The 16,053-nt window shown below is 50.1% G+C and overlaps 1 protein-coding gene across 13 annotated transcripts in view; it reads right to left on the reverse strand.

The window, feature by feature from the left end:
* Positions 1–16,053, reverse strand: part of PTK2 (protein tyrosine kinase 2) — a 234,875-nt gene that overhangs the window by 9,936 nt on the left and 208,886 nt on the right. For 10 of the 13 annotated variants that reach the window (XM_044914687.1, XM_044914683.1, XM_044914682.1 and 7 more), the window contains 4 exons: positions 15,914–16,045; positions 5,351–5,413; positions 1,859–1,898; positions 1,416–1,522 (listed from right to left, as the gene is read on the reverse strand). In XM_044914687.1, coding sequence (XP_044770622.1) covers positions 1,416–1,522; positions 1,859–1,898; positions 5,351–5,413; positions 15,914–16,045 — 342 coding nt within the window. The remainder of the gene's footprint in view (positions 1–1,415; positions 1,523–1,858; positions 1,899–5,350; positions 5,414–15,913; positions 16,046–16,053) is intronic. The other 3 variants (XM_021688823.1, XM_021688822.1, XM_044914686.1) reach the window with 1 other exon arrangement.

Here is a 16,053-nt window from a genome sequence, read left to right on the forward strand (position 1 = left end):
AGCTGGGGGGGAGGGGGGGCCGCCGGACGCCAAGCCCCGGGCCGAGCTCCAGGACCAGCGCTCTGGTTTCTGGGGGCTGACCACCAGCCCTCAGAGCTGGGGTGCCTCTGACCCAGTGGTGCCTGGGCTGCATCCCTCAGGGGGCAGGCGGGGCCAGCCAGGGCCAGCCCGTTCACTCCCTGCTCACCGCCCCTCTGGGCTGGAGATGGCATTTTCTCTGCCGAGGGCCTCCTCTCTTCTCTCTGGGAATCAGCCCAGCCTGCTGGCTAAATGCTGGCTCAGCTGGGGAGCCTGTAACCTTGAATATGCCCTTTAACCTCTGTGAACCTTGCCGTGTCACGTGAAAACTAGAAACAATACTACCACCACCAATCCTGTGAGGCTGATGTGAGGACAGGCTCTGTCACAGCACATGGTACAGGGAGGGCAAGCCACGAGGGTGGTTATTGGTGAAACGAAGTTTCTCTTAACTGATAACAAAGTTACCAGGTTCGAAGATCCCACCCACTGCAGGAGGCACCTTTTTAATGTTCCTCTAAGGAAAAAAAAAGCTGCCAATTAAACCAACACATCACCCTGATTTTAGAAATGTTAAAATGTACAAAAAAGGTATATCAGAATTAAGAAACAAGATATATTTTGAGAGATGACTGATGTCTCACGGCAAATAGAGAGATCCTCTCATTAAATGGGCACGAGAGAGAAGGAGAACCCTTGCCTTTGCTTCTCGTGAGAGGAGAGCTGCTTCCAAGGGGCCCAGAGGCCAACGTGGCAGGGTCTGGTGGAGGCCGGGGATGGAGGCAGGGGATGGGCGTGGTCAGGAGCCCTGACGGCCCCCTCACACGTAGCAGGGCAGGCCGTGCGTGCAGCGCTCCTGGCCGAGGAGAAGTTGGGGCCATCAGCCCCTGAGCCACACGCTCCCCTCCTCCGAGGGCTGGTTCCACACAGCCCACGCCACTTTACCACAAATGCAGTCCTGGCCCCAGGTGGAAAACGGTGGCAGTTTTCCACTAAGCCACACCGACACACTTAAGAGACAGTGAGCCCGCAGAAGGGCTCCCTTTCCCCAGGCATCCTGGTTTAATTAATGTTTAAAACCAGAAGCCATCCCAGCACTTTAGTCCCAAGAAACATTCTGCCTGATAAGAGAAAAACCTTTATCTAGGAACTCAGGCTCTGACTGAGGCCCGAGACTTTATCATGTGAGAGAAAACCAGACGAGACAGGCTCCTGTCAAGCTTGCTCCGGACTCTCGGGAGGGGTGCAGAGCCCTACCAAACGGACGCCTGGGGCCCACGGCAGCACCACTCTGCTCATTCCGTCCTCAGCACTGACTCCACTTCAAGTTCCTGATCACCAAGCCCGCAGTGAAAGGCCCCACAGAGCCTCGAGCAGAGCTCGGCTCAGATGCCCACCTTGACGCCCTCGTTGTAGCTGTCCCCGGGGCTGCTGAGGCTGGCGAGGCTGCCCAGGTGACCGGGGGCCCCAGGCCGCGGCGGTTTCTTTGGCGGGGCTGCAGGATCTGGTAAAGGGGAGGCGTCCCGTTAGCTGAGGCACGATAACACACCGAACAGAAACCCCCAAATAACACCTGGCAAGGAGTCACATCACTACAACGTACGCTCATGTGGGAGAGCGCATCCCACCGAGGCGCTCCCGACGCATTACAGCTATGTTCTGCTCCCTAATACTCCGGTCATCGGCTGAATTTGGCAAACATCACACTTGCTTTGGTCCGTAGGGGGAAAAGTGTTCAAAAATCATGAGGGATTCCAAAGCTCAGAAACTCTGTACATTTAAAACTTGCTCCCTCTAAATTATAAAAACTTCTTGACAGATGATTCATTTCTTCACTTACCTGGTTTCCCCACAGGCTGATATATGTGTTGGTTTCCAGTCTGTGGGGAAAGAAAAGCTCCGTCACCAGTGTTCACTACAGGCCGCAGCCTTCCCTCCGTCCCTCCCCCTCTGTCCCCTTGAACACCTGTGCGAAGTGCTGGGTCCAAAGACCAATGCGATGGGGGGCTGCCTTCAAGGCCTAATTGGGGGTGGGGGGCTTACAAACAGCCAGAATGCCAGCAGGTGTGGGAAAAGGGCTGTGACGGGGCAAGCGAGGGACGGGACGGGAACAGGGACGGGAGTCCTCACAGCCAATTAGAATTTCCTTCTAAAACAATGACATCCATGGATGCCTCCAGTCCACCTTCCAGGGGTGTGAAATCCGGGCCTTCGCAGCGTCTGGGTCCTGTGCTCAGAAGCTGCCTCACAGCCTCCCGGATGTTCTCCTCACAGGGACGGGCACAGGCGGGGACAGCGACCATGGGAGACTGTGGCACTGGGCTATTCTGTATGCCTGTGCCGTCACCCGAAGCCCGTGTGTGTCAGGACGTGTCAGGTCCGTTCAGGACCAAGCCACACGCCCGGCCAACAAGCAACCGCAAGCCTGGAATGTCCACCCCGGGGACAGGACAAAAGACCGTCCCACTGAAGGCCAGCCCGCCGCGGGCTGTCATAGCTGCGGTCCCCCGGCAAACAACCTACCCTAGCATAGCTAAACGAAAATTAATCTTTTTAGAACCACATTCTACTTCTGAAGAGACTTACCTTGCTTAATTTAAATTAATAAACTAATTTAAAAAATATATCTTAGGGTGCTCTACTTTCTGCTTTAAAGAGGTCTACCGTGGGGAAACGCACAGACGGTGTAGTGCACACAGTGAAAATGGTTCCTGTCCCGGAGACACACCTACTGTCAACACGCCGTTTCACGGTCTGAAGGGCTCCCCACACCCTCGGGGCTGGGGACGAGGGCTCCTTCACAGCTGACTGTGCAGTGCCGCACCGTCAACCCAGCGCGTGCTATTACAACTGTGACGGGGACACCTGCTTTGTCCCGGGCACAGGACCCGCCGCCCCCTCGCTGTGTAAGAGACAGCGAGACGGTTACAGCAGGTGTGCACAACGGCACAGCGCCAAGCCGCTGGGAGAGGGACACGGCCGTGGGGTGGGAGGGGAGGACACGGGAGGTCTCAGTGGGAAGATCAGGCCTTCTGAGAACGTGACCTCTGCACACGCTGGGTGGGGGAAGCCGTGAAGAAGTCTGGGGGGAGGGCGGCCCAGAGACAGGGCATCCCCCAGGAGGGGCAAACAGCATGGGAGGAACCAGGCGGCCAGGGCAGCTGGAGGATGAGTGTGCGTGCAAAACAGCAGGCTACGTGGCCAGAACTCTACAAGGGGACATAGTCTGTGAGTTGTGTTGTGTTCACCGATCCAGGCAGTAAAACACACACATTTAACAAGACTTAAAACACAAAGAATTTTCTGGTTGATACCCAGGTTGTAAGAAAATTCAATTAACTAGAAAATTCTATTTTAAGAACATTCTGGATTAATTCAGCAAAAGTATGTAGAAGGCACTGTGTTAGGCCATTCCACAGGTTGCTCTGGGAGGGAAGGCATGGAAAAGCCCCTGCTTTCAGAAGTCTGACGGACGAGCATGTGGTCAGGCTGAGTTCTGGTTCTGCTGCGTATCTAGCTACGGGCCCTGGGCCTTGGACAAGATTGTAGATTTTAAGTAGGCATGAGCTAGTGAACAAACACTAATAACTGGCTAGTGGAAACTGACCCCATCAACGTGCATAAAAGTAAAAACCATTTGGATTTTCAAAATAATATACAAGTTGACAGCATGTTCGTCTTGTGACGACACCCCTGTATTAGGCATATGTATAAGGAACATTATCAGCCTCAGTTAATGAACTGGAAAACCAAAGCCCCAAACAGTTGAATGACTTCTTCCTGAAGCCACGGCACATTTTCCAGAAGTGTTAAGTTGGAGCATTTCAAGAAGTGGGCCAAATCAGATTGCTATCTAAATTTAGCAAAGAACAGAAGAGGGAAAAGCAGAATGGTCACGGTGTGTTACCGGCCTTCCGGAAGGAAGCGGCCACAACCTAAAACCACATCCCTTGCAGTGAGCAAGCGCAGTCTGGCATCTGGCACCGTGACGGGTCACCTTGAGCAAGTTTTCTACAAGCCTCCGTTTACCCCTTCGAGGAGTGTGGATGGCAACAGGCCTGACTTGACAGGAGTGCTGGGGTCTTAGGGAGGTGGTATGAGGATAGCACTCAGCATAGCACCTTGCAGCACTAAGTACCTTCTCACAGTACTAAGCGCTCCCACTGTCGCCTAGGCCTGGGTGACAAGGTTGCAAGAGGACCTGTCCCGCATTGTCTGCTCCACAGAAGAACCCTTCTCTCCATGTCTAATTCACTCCCCGATTCTCTCATTCCACATGCTTTCTGGGGGCCTGTTATGTGCCACCTTCTGGAACACACGTGATTTCCCGTTTCTAATAAAACGTCCTAGTAGTGGTGCTCTGAATGGCCAGTCCCTTGAATACGGTTTACCTTCACGCTGATGCTCAGTCTTACCAACTTAGGACAGACTACCGGTTACATGTTAATCTTTTCATTCTAAGTAAGGAACTCTGGGTGTGGAGATGTTAAATGGCAGGTGACGTGATGTGCTCGTGAGCCAGAGCCTGCTGCGCCTGCACATCGTGACGGGGGATGCCAGATCTTCCCATGCTGGTGACTGAGCACATCTTTCGGGGGCCAGACCTCAGGGGCAGCTGGATTTCACAGTACAGATTAGAGAAAACTCCTGGGAGGCCATTCCACACTATGCATCTTGGAGCGGGATGATGACCCAGTCTCGTGTATGCATGCCTGTGTGTTCGGAAGTAAATCCAGAAGCCTTATTAGGGCTTTATCTCCATAGGTCTGTTACCTGGCAGGCACTGGTTTCTCTTCTGTACTGGGACTTCGTCTCATGTTCAGAGAAATCTGCTTTTATTTCACTCAGACATCTGCTGATGGAAATCTTAATAAAACGATTTAGACTATTCTCCCTAAAAGATTAGGGAATATTTCTTGCATGCTTTAAACATATTTGGAATAACCATAAACTAGCTCTTTAAAGAGAATTTCAGGCATTTCCCCCTACAACACAGAGAAGAAAAAAAAAATCTTGGACAAGTTTCCTGTAACTGTGGAAACTCATAAGCATGCACTAAGAGTGCAAACATTTAGCAAAGGACAGTGGACATGTGTCAACCGTACGCAGGTTTCTGTAGAACACAGAGCTGCTGCTATGAAGTTGTGTGAATAAGGGGAGCATCCAGTGCTGGGCTGTGCACTGCAGCTTCTAATGATCTTGGCCAAAATGCTCGCTTTACTTGAAGAACGGACTCCTGCGTTCCATGCTACGAAGATTAGCGAGCGTGGGTATCTTATGACACAAAGTGACGGCCTATGTCCGTCCTGGCAAGAACCGGGCAGCTGCTTACCGGGCCCTGGAGACTTCCATCCTCCCTGTCCATACTGCCTCGAGAGGGCCGCACGTCAGGTTTCTAAAGCAAAGAAAACAAAACCAGACAGTTCCACTCCTGGTTTGAAAATCATGGACATATTAAGTTCCTTCCTCATATGACACGAGTTTCTTCTAGACAGAGAAAACTCCACCCCAGGGTGAAAAAGAGCAGGTACCCAAGCCTGCTTCCTGGCAGAGTAAGGCTCGCATGTACTTGGCTACATTGCCGAAGCAGCAAACAGTCCAATCACACGCCTTTTCCCCTTTTCCCCACCCAATGCATCCACCATACAGATAAATCTGGATTTAATATAAGTAAGAGTATGCCAATTTCACCAACCCCACAATAGGCAAAGGAGGTTACATGTCCTCATGGTGCAGAGCGTGTTCAAAGTTCTGTTCCTCACGAAGCCCAGTACGTGCAGTGGCCTCTCGCCTGCCTGATATCCGTCCCGTAGTCACGCTGACTCCTGCCTCCCCTTGCCCGTGCAGTCTCGCCACAGACCCCTTCTCAGGGTGCACTTCCTACGGCCTCTCCAGACAGGACTGCTCCTTTCTTGGTCTCTGCCAGTCTGCTGTATCTTAGAGATCCTCTCCGTGGCAGGAATCATGCAGTAATTACTTCCCTCATTCGACAGAGAATGTCGTGATGTCTGATTTGTCTTTGTTCACCCTACACCTGCAAGGGCCCGGCGCTGAGCACTGAGGACAGAACCCGTAAGCACTTGTGGGTGGCAGGGCTGGGGTGGTGGTGAGAAAGAAATGAGCTTTGTCTCTCCCCCTTCTTATAAACGTATGTTTACAAAAATAAAACCACGCCATGTAATTTTATAACCTTTATGTAACATTATATAGTAGAAAACCATGTTAAAACCATGTTAAAAGTTGCAAGCCTCCCTCAGCATGAAGGCTGTCCTGAAAAGAAACCAACAGTGAGGCGAATGGGCTCCGGCATCAGGTGGCCTGGGTTCAGGTCTGGCTCCAACCCTTTCAAAGCTGTGTGACCTGGGCCTCAATTTCTTCAGCTTCAAAACAGGGCAGTTACAGTACCCGCTGCGCAGGCTTGACGGAAGGATTAAATGAATGAACACTGCAAAGTACTAGATCAGTGCCACACGAATGTCCTGTAAAAGAAATAGTTCTGTCCGCTGAATGGTGGGGCCATTCTCAAAAATTCGGTTGTATAAATAGGTGGTGGATGAAGACTTCTGTATAGAAATGTTTGACTAAATCCCTGCTTATTTCCCTAGGACAGATTTCTAAGATGGAATTACTGAGTTAGAGGGTCTGAACACTTGAAAAATCCTGGGTATAAGCTGCCCAACTGCTGAGCTCTCGCTGGGCCCTATACCATTTAAAACTTAGCCAATTCAATAAACAAAATACTTTATAAATCTGCCCTCCTTTCCTAAACATTAGAACTCTCTGCTTCTTCTCACTGGATGCCGGGCCCCGGGAGGACGGAGGCCATGGGCTGTCAGCTTCCCCCACTATCTCCATGACTTGGTAGAAACAGGACACACAGGCGGGAGGCAATGAAGCGTCTGCATGATTGACTGTGAACAGTGGCCATGCCCCTTGGACAAGGCATTTAACCTCTCCAAACCCATTTCTCAGCTGGGAAAGGGGTAGGCCGCCTCATACAGTGACCGTAAGGATTAAATATGTGCTTGGAACAGTCATGTGCATATCAGACATTTAGCAAACACTTGCTGTAATAAAAATGCAAGGTAGAAGAGAGGTTTCACAGATGAGGGACTCCAAGCTCAGAAGGCAGAATTACAGGTACAACCCAGAGATATTGCAGGTTTGCTCCAGACGCCACAGGAAAGCAAATATCACAGTAAAGCAAGTCAAACGAGTGTTTGGTTTTCCGGTAGTGATCAGTTAAGTTTACACTATACTCTAGTCGATAAGCCTGCAGCAGCCTTATGTCTAAAATACGATGTACATACTTGAATTAAAAGATACTTCATTGCTACAAAACACTAACCACACTGGCTGACTCTTCCTTCCCCTGAAAGGTCTCTCTCTACAGCCTACAATGCTGTTTGACAGCAACTCACCCACAGAACTTCCTCCAAAACTGGTACCTGTCCTCTCAAACCCTGCTGCCGCCTTACTAACTAGGGCCATGGAATATTCTAGATCCTCTGTTCTCATTTCCCGTCTTCACAGCATCCTCGCCAGGAGCAGCTTCCATCTCAGGAAAGCACGTTCTTCGCTCCTCCCGACGGGCACCTCCGCATCCGTTAGTTCTAGCCTAAGATCGCGGCAGTGCGGTCCCGGTTCTGGCTCCACTTGGGATTCTGGCTCTCCTGCTGTTGGCACCACATCTGCGGAGACGTCCTCTGCTGATGTCCTGAGCCCTCCATCATCCACTTCTTCCAAACTCCTGTTACTGTTGACATTTTGACCTCTTCCCGGGCCCCGTGAAGAGGGCCAACCAATCACGGGGAAAGAGAACCAACAATCACGAATGTTCTTCACGGCATCTAGAATGGTGAATCCTTTCCAGAAGGCTTTCAGTTGGCTTTGCCCAGATCCATCAGAGGAATCCCTATCCATGGCTGCTATCGCCTTCTTAAATAATAAGACTTGATGGTCGAAACTACTCCTTGATCCACTGGCTACAGAACGGATATTGTTAGCAGGTGTGAAAACTATACAAATCTCGTCGTCCATCTTCAGCAGAGCTCCTGGGTGACCAGGTGCATTGTCAGTGAGCAGTCATATTTCGAAAGGAATCTTTTTTTCTGAGCAGGTCTCAAGGGTGGGCTTAAAATATTCAGTAAATCATGTTGTAAACAGATGACGGTCGTCCACCAGGCTTTCCTGTCCGGCTGACGGAGCTGAGGCAGAGTAGATTAAGCATGATTCCCAAGGGCCCTAGGACTTCCAGAACGGCCACTGAGCGCTGGCTTCATCTGACAGGCACCAGCTGCGTGAGCCCCTATCAAGGGAGTCAGCCTGTCCTTTGCAGCTTTAAAGCCAGGCACTGACGTCTCCTCTCCAGCTGTGAAAGTCCTAGATGGCGTCTCCTTCCAGTAGAAGGCCGTTTCACTTACACTGAACGTCTGTTGCTTAGTGCAGCCACCTTCGTGAACGATCTGAGCTCGATCTTCTGGAGAACTCGCGGCAGCTCCTACGTCAGCACTTGCATGGTATGGAGACGTCCTTCCTTCAACCTCACGAACCGCTCTTGGCTTACAGCTGGTCTCCTGAAGCTTCCTCACGTCTCCCAGCCTTCACGGAATTGAAGAGAGTGCGGGCCTTGCTCTGGGTGAGGCTTCGGTTTAAGAGAATGCTGTGGCTGGTGTGATCTTCTGTCCAGACCAGTGAAATGTTCCCCATGTCGGCAACAAGGCTGTTTTGCTTTCTTACCATTCGTGTGTTCCCTGGACAAGCATGTACGATTTCCTTCCAGAACTTCTCCCTTGTGTTCACGGAGTGGCTGTGGCGTGCCAGAGGCCTGGCTTTCCGCCCGTCTGGGCTTTCGACATGCCTTCTCACGACGCTTGATCATTTCTAGCTTTCGATTTAAAGTGAGACGTGTGACTTTTCCTTTCACCTGAGCACTGAGGGGTCATTGCAGGGTTATTAACTGGCCTAATTTCAATACTGTTGTGTCTTAGGGAATAGGGCTGCCCGAGGAGAGGGAGAGAGAGATGGGGGAACGGCCAGCTGCTGGAGCGGCCAGCACACAGACGACGTTTATTTAAAGTTTACCATCTTCTTTGGGTGCGGCTTATGGCACCACAAAATAATTACAATCGTAACCTCAAAGATCACAGATCATGGGTCATCACAATAAATCTAATAATGATGAAAAAGTGAAGTACTGTGAGAACAACCAAAATATGACACAGACACGAAGTGAGCAAAATGCTGTTGGAAAAATGGCACCAACAGACTTGCTCAATGCAGGGTTTGCCCCAAACCTCAGTACATAAAGAACACACAATGTCCATGACGTGCAGTAAAATGAGGTATGCCTATAGCTGCCTGAGCAACATGAGGTGCATTCAATCAGGCAGTAACTACTTAGTGAGCACTCCTAACTGTAGGAAATAGACATTTTTAAAAGCACGTTAGTTTATTTATTTATTTCTGGGAGCTCTATGCCCAATGTGGGGCTCGAACCCACGACCTAGGAGATCAAGCATGCTCTTCTGAATGAGCCAGCCAGGTGCCCTTACCTGTAGGAAATACTTTACTTTTTTACTTAAACAAAAGCAAATGACATTTACTGTTTGCTTACAGAATTAGGTGCTGTGATTAATGTATTTACATGAATTATCTACTTATATTTCCATATAAACCAGATGAAATGACTTATTTTTCCTTATGCACAGTAATTCCCTCATGTTAAAACTTTCCCCAAGACAGGATTTCAATTTCAAAATGAGAAAGCCTGTCTATAGAAAGTCCACTTGTGTTCTATGAATGGAAATATTTAAGCTTTTTCCTCACATGGCCAACACAGTCTGTCTGAGAGATGAGTGCCAACTTGGGGAACTCAATGGAGCCAGTCAGCCCGTCACAGAGCAGGGGTTCTGTTACTGGTTCTGCTCCTGGGTGAAGCTAAATTCTCCCGCTTCCTTCTAACAAAATATTCTAGATTTGAAGATAGCAATATGAAGAGAGAAAATTTATATTTGAAATCTTACAAAAATAGATCACAAACATAAAAAATGTTTGGGACTACTTGATTATTTCCCCCATCAGGTATGCCTTCTCCCTCCCTCCCTTTCTTTTTTATGCAGGTGTAACATATACAATAAAGTGCACCAATCTCAAGTGTACAAGCTCAGTGCATTTTTAGAAATGTGTGCACCCACCTAACACAGCAGCCCACCCAGCAGGCTCCAGTTGAGACCTGACCCCGCCTCACCGAGGGGACTGATCCTCTGACCCCCACCCCCAAGAGCTCTTGCAAGTGGACTGCATAATGTGCACGGCCCTGTGTCTGACGTCTTTGGTGGACATTATCTCTGTAAGCCCCGTCCCTGCGGATGTGTGCAGGGGTTTGCCCATTTTTATTGTGCAGTAGCCCACTGTATGAGTTGGATCCGTTCTGTAGGAACGGGCAAGTGGGTTATTTCCAGTTCCTGATACCAAAAAGAAACACCGCTGTGAGCACTGTGTTACGTGTGGGCATGCGCACCGTGTCCTCGTGGGCAGCAAGTGAGGGCTGAAGGCACCGTTTCAGGTTCTGGGGACACAGCAACCAACAGTCGCAGTGTGGTCTCTACGCTCGTGTGCCATCCCTCTAGAAAACTTCAAATGCAAGGCTTTCCACTCAACGTCCCTTCTCCTCGAATATGGCAGATGCAAAGAACATAGGAGGGCCGTGGCCTGGTTCAGCAGAAAGGGCCAGAGGAGGTCTTGTGGCCTTGTCCCTGCAGCAGCCCCCCGCCCCCACCCCCGGCCCCCCGGCCTGGCACTCAGCATTCATTCAGGCTGACTGGTGGGTCTGTGTGAGAGGAGAAATGTGATTTGTGAGAGGAGAAACAGCTCAAACATTCATTTCCGTTTTCAGAACACAAAGTAGGCTTTATATAGACAGGACTTACAAGGATGTCACATCCTTGTAAGTTTAGAAAAAACCCAGAAACTGACCCTTCCTCACTGACAGCTTGAGAATCCTGCAGCGTAGAGCCCTGGCCTGGAAGGCTGCCTCCTGCCCCCAGTCTCCACATCCTGGGAGAGCACGTGGGTCCAGTCAAAGCAGGGGCCTTGTTAGCTGGCTGCTAAAAATAATCCACTAATGGGAGCTCTACCAATAGCAAAAAGGAATTAAGGTTTATTTATACTAACAAGCAAATCTAATAAAAGCGATACTCCTTTGCAGAATCCCTGCAGGTTGGTTAAATTTCTCACTCAATCTGTTATGTTAGTTTTTGGTCAGGAGTGGCCAGAAGGTACTCTGGGACGGCCTTTGGGCACTCTGTGTAGTATGCAGGATAGGATCCAGGATTCTAGAGTCTCAGCAATGCAGCTCTCAGAGTGCTATAGAGAACAAGCTGGGTGAGAAAGCAAAGCCCTTGGAGAAACTACTGCGTACCCTTCACCTGCCCAGTGTATACGTGCGGCACATTCAATCCTTGACCCAGCCCTGGGAGTATTACCCACACTTTATATATAGAAATTATTTTATACATTAACAGATAAATAAATGAAAGCCTAGAGGTTAAACAATTTATATAGGGTCATAATAACTAGGATTTTTAATTCTCATCTGGCTGACTCCAGAGTCTGGATTCTTCCTAGTAACGCCTTCTTGAAAAGGAGAGTCCAAGCCAGGAATGATCATTCTGAGTGCCAACATGTAGTGTGCTCACCGTGTTCCCACAACCTCCCATGCCCCTGGCCCCTGGCTCCCTCCAGCCTGCCATCACCTAAGGGGCCCTGTGTTGTCTGTCCCTCTTTATCCACCGCGGTGGTCTTTCTGTGTTCAGACATCCTTGGGCCCTTGTGCTTGGTGTGCTATCTTCCTAGAATGTCTTCCCCAGATGTCCCTGGGCTGGCCCTTGCTGGTCATTTCAGCTGCTCGGCCTTCCCCAAAGGCTGTGTGTGCTGGGCCTCCCCTCCTGTGCCCAGTCCTCTCTGTCACAGTCAGGGGCTGACTGAGGACGGCTGGACCTTGAGGACAGGAAGGACGGAGGGTCAGCTCATAGGCCTGGCGGTCCACCTTACGGTAGCCGCGGGCAGATTTTAAGTCCCGAGAGCGACAGCATCAGATTTTAGAAATATCACTGAGGCTGTGGCAGCAAACAGCGATGCTGACGTTTATGTCACTCCGGTCTCCTTGCTTTTGTTCCTCTGCCTGCAACTCCCACTGGAAGCAGGCCCCTGTCTTGACTATGCGCTTGCCCTCAGCCCTACCACCGACAATGCCTGCCTTGTGAACACTCAAATCAGAGACAGGGTAGGGATTATCCAACCCCCTGTGACACTGGTACTGATTTGATCTTGAAGCCCACAATGAAATAAATAAGTCATTCTCACTTATGGACAGCGCGACTAAATTCTAATGGGAAACGACATACGCCATGACTAAAAGAATGATCAATTACGCCTTAAGTAGGGACTTGACTCTGGAATGCAGGGCTGGCCCAAACCCAAGCAAAATGTCCCACATGACTCATCATGTCAATGTCCCCACAAGTTTTTCTTAAAAAAATGTCTGTAAAATACAGAGCCAATATTATACCTAATGGAAAAATCATTACAGACAACATCTTTAAAAATAAAAGCAGGCAAGGACCTATGTAATATGAAAGTCGGCAAGAAATGCTTCAGAAGAGAACACAAAGTATGTAACAAACATTGAAAATGAAGAAAAAATCTTTTTAAAAATTCACATGTGTGTCAGTTATGCCTCAAAATGGGGGAAAAACCAACAGAAAATCCAAGGCAATCAGAGTTCATGTGATAGATACTGGAAAATACAAGAGAAAGGTCTAAAAACCAACGGCACACACACACACACACAGAAAACGCACAACCACCAAGCTCAATGGAAACCACACCGTTAGATCAGTGGCAGGAAGCTCTAAGTGGATGGGCAGGAATTTAGCAAGGGAAGCAAGACACACACTTAAAAAAATCATAAAAGCTGCACGGGAGCAGTAAAGGACACCGGGAACAAAACCTGGGAAGGTCCTGAGCTGTGGAGACATGCTCACTGAGGACGCCACAGCGCTCAGGCCGTCCTGCAGGTGAGGTGCGGTGCAGACTGGAGTCCTGGGGGGCATTTTATACAGCTTCACTAATGGCCTTTGAACATAATCTGGAAGCTATGTGGAGTCTTGGAAACGTCCTGTGTATGGGGTGTGGGGTCCACGAACTTACATTTATCAAACTTACCCAACCATATGCGCTAGGGCCTGTTCCGTCCACTGCATGTAAACAATCTCAATGACAAGAAAAAGCCCAACAGCGAACCAGCCGGGTCCCGAACCCACTCGGAAATCGGAGTCGGCGTTGAACTCATTAGCTACGTCCCACTACTACGGTCCGTCTAGCGTGGGTGGGGAGTCTGAGAACAGTCTTCTGACCCACGTCATTAGTCATGCTCATCCTCTCTGCCTGGTGGCATTCCCTGAACTCGTTCGCCTTGCAGAGTCCAATGGATCTTTCAGCCTTGGCTCAACGTATCTGGCCTCTGGCACCGTCCCTGACTCCTCCAGGCACCTGCGGGCTCTTCGTGTGCCCTTGCTGCCCTCGGGGCACCGTAAGTCGTACGCAAGACAGTGGTATTTAGACACATGAGCTCTAGGTCGAAGAATTTGTGATACTGACTTTTTAAATCCCACATCATGGGGCGCCTGGGTGGCTCAGTCATTAAGCGTCTGCCTTCGGCTCGGGTCATGATCCCAGGGTCCTGGGATCGAGCCCCGCATCGGGCTCCCTGCTCCGCGGGAAGCCTGCTTCTCTCTCTCCCACTCCCCCTGCCTGCGTTCCCTCTCTCGCTGTCTCCCTCTCTTTTAAAAAAAAAAAAAAAAAAAAAAAAAAAATCCCACATCAATGCAGGAAAATAGGTAGGCTGTCTGGTCAAACGTCTAAGAGGGCCTAGGGAACAGCCGTTCTTGAAGCCCACTCCAGACCCGAATGGACCTGCTCAGCTGGCTTTCATAAACAAGCACCACTGTCCGCAGCTCGCCTTACATCGAGTATGCTTCAATTTAAGTAATTTAGATTTTTGATAGTTTGAAACTTCTGTTCAAAAGTGAATCCCTCATGGTGCCCATCCACGCTTCATACACCTTGCTGTAAGTATCTGTAGAGAAGACGCAGAAGTACCCCCAGCAGGATGATGCCTCACACCAGGCGGGCGCTGAGCAGCACGGTACGGCAGCCAGGACTGACCCTGCGGCAGGACTCCGGGCCGCATCCGGCTCTGGCGCACGCGAGCTGGGCGACCGCAGGAAATCTCCTGCGCCGTAAAATGAGGGTGATACAGGGACAGACGCAAACTCCTTTATCCTCGTTTCCAAAATTTAAAAAGCACCGATGATTGGAAATTTAGTTTTTTATTTTCTTTTGCATTTGAAGCAAGCTAATTTCATGGCAAAACCTGGCCTGAACTCACGTGAAGTATTTATACCTGTTCATGTGAACATTCGTGTTTTGATGCATGAATATCGGCACTCTTATCTCTGGGATGCTACTGGAACATGACCTCATCCGTGGCATGTGCACCACACTACACTGATTTTCTAAAGTAAAAAAATACTGAATTCCGAAGCACATAAAACCTTCAAGAATTAGAGGTAAAGGATTCTGGACCCGCCTCTTCCTTGTGGGGTGGCTGAGCGGATGGACTGTCTTCACATATGAGAAATATGTCAGACGGCGACCGGCACGTGGCAGATGTCACCTGGGATCTGAGGCGTTCAGCTGTGAGCAGGGCGTGTGCCGAGGAAGCGTGCACCAGTCCTGACTGGCAGGACCGAGTGTGGAGCGTGTGTGACGTCTGCAGGCCTCCCAGTGTGCACCACACTCCCGTGTGCACCAAGACGGCAGGCTTGCTGAGGGCAGCCCAGCACGCTCCGCGCGGAGAGCACTGGCCTCTCCAGCAGTGAAAACGTGCATCGCCGAGCCTGAGTGTTTAATTCTCAACCACAATTTAAAAAAAATGACAGCCACATATAAAGGATGAAATCAGAGTCGCATGTTGATGAACCGTGCAGGTTGAAACCACTGTTGCCTAATACCATTCATTACTGGTTTCAGTGTTTCTGTGCCTGGAAGACTGTAAGTGATTTGAAAACCGTCCCCTACCCTCGCGGGTGTCTGGTCTCTCAGCACACAGCTTGACACAGATGTGGCTTCGGGGAATGTTGACTGAATCGAAGCATGAGGGACTGGCTCTGGACTACCCAGGGGGAGGTACCGACCTATGAATTTGTGGAAACACTAGAAGTCCTGGCTCTGTTCAGCCATCCTTTTCAGGCTATTCCAGGAAGACTGAACTAGCCATGTGGGCTAACGGGGGAGTGGGTTCTGAGGCTGAGGGCACAGAAGTGCTTGGCAGTGGGGCCAGGAGTCCAAAAGGCCCTCGTGTCAACAGGCACACAGAGACCGCTCTGCCTCACCACTTCCTCTGTCGCAGGAGATCTAAGGGGGCTGTGGACGCGGGCCGTCCAGAGATGTGTGGGAGGAGGCACCTGTCAGACCAGAGGAGGAGGAATGCCGTGAAGGCAGGCCCTGGGTTCTCGGCTGTCTGGTTATACGTGCTGCAGGAGCAAAATGCAAAGTCTTACGTGCAAGCGGACACTACAGGGGTAGCTGCTTCTGCGAAAACCACAGAGATGCTCACACCTCCGAGCCTGTAATGCCGCTACTAAAATCTTAGAAATCTGGCCAGAAAAAATCCACGAGAAGCAAATAACGCACGACTGCAAGTGTTAGGGACCAGATGTAAAAGGATCTCACTCTGAAAAAGACAAACTTTTCCAGTCATCTATAATAGAGTAGACTCTGGCAGAGCTTCACAAGTGGAAGAAATCCGAATTACTAGAAACATAATTACCAGGAATCTCTCCTCTTTTTCTAGCCAGCGCTGATCTTCTTCCATCTCCTGCTGCTGCCGGATCAGCCGCTCTTCCATCAGGTGGGTTGGCAACACCTGCCCGATCCCACGCAGGTCCAGCGCAGCGGAGTCCTAGCAGG

Source organism: Neomonachus schauinslandi, chromosome 4 (genome assembly GCF_002201575.2).
Source record: "Neomonachus schauinslandi chromosome 4, ASM220157v2, whole genome shotgun sequence".
Classification (NCBI taxonomy): Eukaryota; Metazoa; Chordata; class Mammalia; order Carnivora; family Phocidae; genus Neomonachus; species Neomonachus schauinslandi.